The sequence below is a fragment of the Capsicum annuum genome, unplaced genomic scaffold, assembly GCF_002878395.1.
Source record: "Capsicum annuum cultivar UCD-10X-F1 unplaced genomic scaffold, UCD10Xv1.1 ctg4639, whole genome shotgun sequence".
Taxonomy (NCBI): domain Eukaryota; kingdom Viridiplantae; phylum Streptophyta; class Magnoliopsida; order Solanales; family Solanaceae; genus Capsicum; species Capsicum annuum.
Window position 1 is genome coordinate 121,531 of NW_025853955.1, and position 4,270 is coordinate 125,800.

General features: G+C 33.3%; 1 protein-coding gene across 1 annotated transcript; it reads right to left on the bottom strand.

The window, feature by feature from the left end:
* Positions 1-2,183: 2,183 nt before the first annotated feature.
* On the bottom strand, positions 2,184-2,939 carry LOC124892359. The gene has a single exon (XM_047403660.1). The coding sequence runs from the start codon at positions 2,937-2,939 to the stop codon at positions 2,184-2,186; it is 756 nt and encodes a 251-aa protein (XP_047259616.1).
* Between the last annotated feature and the right edge of the window lie 1,331 nt (positions 2,940-4,270).

Genomic DNA, 4,270 nt, shown 5'->3' on the forward strand with positions numbered 1-4,270 from the left:
AAACTGTGCTATTAACAATACAAAACAAAGAGGTAAATAGTTAAGTTCTTTGGGTGTGGTGTAATATTTTATTTTAAAAGTTTTTATTATTTTAATTCAATTCAACAATTTATTTTCTTGTAGGTTATGGTGCATCCTACTCTAGTTCCTACCACTTTTGAGTCAAAAAAAATATTTGGTTAATTGGGAGAATTTTGAAGATGAAGTGGATGAGAATATTGATCAGTTGACAAAACCAGTTGATGTGGCGTCTTTGCATATGGTAATGAATATTTGGTATTCTTGTTTATAAATTAAAGATAATCTTTATTATATCATATAATCTCTTTAGCGTTGAAAGTGAATGTACCTTATATTTTCTTTCGTATAATCGTCCACAAGTGTATAATCTGTCGGACAGATTTCTAATTTGTCTGTTATGAGAGATGTGGCGTCTTAGCATATGGTAATGAATTTTTTATATTCTTGTTTATAAGTCCAAGATACTCTTTATTATATCATATAACTGCTTTATTTTTGGTAAAAGTGAATGTACATCATATTTTCTTAAGTATAATCGCCCACAAGTGTATAATCTGTCGGACAGATTTGTAATCTGTCTGTTATGAGAGATGTGGCGTCTTAGCATATGGTAATGAATTTTTTGTATCCTTATTTATAAGTCCAAGATACTCTTTGTTATATCATATAATTGCTTTAGTTTTGGTAAAAGTTAATGCACATCATATTTTCTTAAGTATAATCGTCCACAAGTGTATAATCTATCGGAGAGATTTCTAATTTGTCTGTTATGAGAGATGTGGCGTCTTAGCATATGGTAATGAATTTTTGGTATCCTTATTTATAAGTCCAAGATACTCTTTATTATATCATATAATTATTTTAGTTTTGGTAAAAGTGAATGTACCTCATATTTTCTTATGTATAATCGCCCACAAGTGTATAATTTGTCGGACAGATTTCTAATCTGTCTGTCATGAGAGATGTGGAATCTTTGCATATGGTAATTATTTTTTGGTATCCTTATTTAGAAATTCAAGATACTCTTTATTATATCATATAATTTCTTTAATTTTGGTAAAAGTAAATGTACTTCATATTTTCTTAAATACAATCGCCCACAAGTGTATAATCTGTCGGACAGATTTTTAATCTGTCTGTTATGAGAGATGTGGCATCTTTTTGCATATGGTAATGAAATTTTTGGTATTCTTATTTATAAGTCTAAGATACTCTTTATTATATCATATAATTGCTTTAGTTTTGGTAAAAGTGAAGGTACCTCATATTTGCTTTTGTATAATCGCCCACAAGTGTATAATCCGCTGGATAGATTTCTAATCTATCTATTATGAGAGATGTGGTTACTTTGCATATGGTAATGAATTCTTGGTATTCTTGTTTACAAGTCCAAGATACTCTGTATTATATCATATAATTGCTTTAGTTTTGGTAAAAATAGAATGTACTTCATATTTTTGTTTTGTACCATCGCCCACAAGTGTATTATCTATCGGATAGATTTGTAATCTGTCTGTTATGAGAGATGTGTCGTCTTTGCATATGGTAATTAATTCTTGGTTCTCTTGTTTATACATCCAAGATACTCTATAGTATATCATATAATTGCTTTAGTTTTGGTAAAAGTGAATGTACTTCATATTTTCATTTTTACCATCATCCATAAGTGTATAATCTGTCTGTCATGAGAGATGTGTCGAACATAAAAGTTAAAATCAATAATAGAATTTACAAAATGAGTAACTTGAAATTTGGTGAACAAGGAGTAATACAATTGACTCACCCACAAAATAGTTAGTATTCTATATTAAAGAACTTCTAGTTACATAGTTAGAGTTCAAGAACATTTATCGGGACAAGTAGTCTTTTTGTGGCCCACTTGCTTGCAGATTAAAATCTTTCTATGCTTTCTGACAACTTCACCAACAGTTGGAACCCATTTTTTTTCTTGGACCTCTCTTACGCTTTACAAGGGATGGGTTAATTATACTTTCTCTGACCCAGTCCCATTGCTCTTCTGAAGGAACAGGATTTATAATTTTTGAATAAGCCAACTTGTGGAAGTATGCTAAATAATATGGTGAACATACATTGTAAACTCTTTCACCATAGTTTGGTAATCGTTGAGCTCTAAGTGCTGCTAATGCATGGGTACAAGGCAATTACTGAAGATCCCACACCCTACAAGTGCATGTTTTGGCATTGACATTAACTCTTGCATCTTGACCATCCCCTTGAACAATAAACTCATTCACATGAAGTTGGTGTACAGATAATTTGTCTACTATTTCACGTCTTGTTTCTCTCACTAAAGCATTTACTGCTGGAGTTAAATAGTTATTTGTGGACAATGTTAGTCCACGACGCTCACGAAACCATCTACATAACAACTTTTGAATTGCATTAAATAAAGCAATGATGGGAAGTTCTCTTTCTGTTACAAGTCTAGCATTAATAGACTCCACAATATTGGAGGTTATGACATCATACATGTGTCCAGGAAAATGAGATCTACTCCATCGCTTGAAACCAATAAAATTCTCGAGATACTCAACAACATTACCATACCCTTTCCGTCGAATTTCTTCTAAATACTCATTGAATTCCTCGATTCTATATGTTTTTCCTGCAAGATAGTATAAGCTAAGGACTGAAGAACCAACATGATAGTTTGTACGAATATTTTCACCAAGTTGCCTTGTAAATACTCTATGATGAGCTTGATTGTAAACTATAGCATCTGCTTTCTTTATGCTTGGATTTCTGGCTGATATGATGGACAACTCAGATGTATTTGGCACAACATTGACTAATTGGCGAAAAACCCAAGTCGAAGAAAATTCATTCTCAGAGTCAACGACTGCCCAAGCTACAGGATATATTTGATTTTCACTATCTTGTCCACTTGCAATTAGCATTACACCACCAAATTAACCCATCAAAAAAGCTCCATCAACAGCGAGGACATTTATGATGTTCTTAAATCCTCTGATGCATGGTCCATACGCAACAAAAAAGTATAAAAATCTGCCCTCTTGAACCTCCAAAACTGTAAAGCTACCTTCATTTGCTTTTTCAATCTCGTAATGATATGCTTCTAATTTTGCATAGCCGTGTTCAGGTGTTCCTCATATCATATTTTGTGCAAGTTGTTTGGCCTTCCAACATGTCCAGTAACTAACATCACAACCCAACTCTTTACTCACAATATTCTTTATTTCATTTGGTGTAGGACCTTTTCCTTCTCTGAACCTCTCTTTGATAAGTTCTACAATTACTTTTGCAGAAGCATGCCTATATCTTCCAGATATAGACCTCAAGTCACATGAGTGATTAGTTGCATACCTGGTGATACGAAAGGCATCTGAATTGAGAAACTTAGTAACACAAACCCTCAATTTGCAGCTTTTCTCGACATAGACAACAATTAATAATGATTTGTTAGATTTTTGGTGGTAAATTAAAAACCCTTTCTTATTGCGACAAGATTAAGTTTGGTCACTTCATATTCTTTGTTCATAAATTGATATCCTTTATGAAAACCTGAAATGTGATCTAATCGTTGTATCCTTTAATAGTTCGGGCAATTGAACATCAACCTCATTAGCAAGTGGAGCATCTCTCTCAACTTGACAAGGGAGAACATCCTCGTTATCAAGTGAAATTTTATTCTCAACATGGAAAAGTAGAACATTATCGTTATCATGTGGACCCTCTTTATCAACTCAGCTCGTGAGAACATCCTCAGATTGGTGGTTGCTCAAACCACAACCGCTTTCCAAAGATTTTTCTATTGACTAAACTCTTAAAATTGGCCTACCACCTTCACCATTTATATCATTCAAATAAATTTGAACATCTTCATCGTCCATTATCTCAACGGGTGGTGCTTTGTCCCTCAAAAAATTATACAAGTACGACCACGAAGATGGACGTATATGAGAATGTAATGAACCCGGAGCTTGGATTGTGCGAGTCAAGGACTTAAAACACACCAAAACAACCCTAATCTTACACTTGGAGTGTAAAGAGGATCCTTGGAACACAACAAGGCAGCCCCTAAATACACTTGAAGGGAGCCTAGCTCAAAGGGCATTTTGGACATTTTGTATTTTATTCGTAAAGTATAAATAGAACATTGTAAGGCTTTTAAACTTAGATTATTCATGATTTTTAAGTCTTGAAACACAAATAAACATAATTCCTCTCTCCTTGAGGCACCAAAACTAAAATTAGACATAGAGAGTGT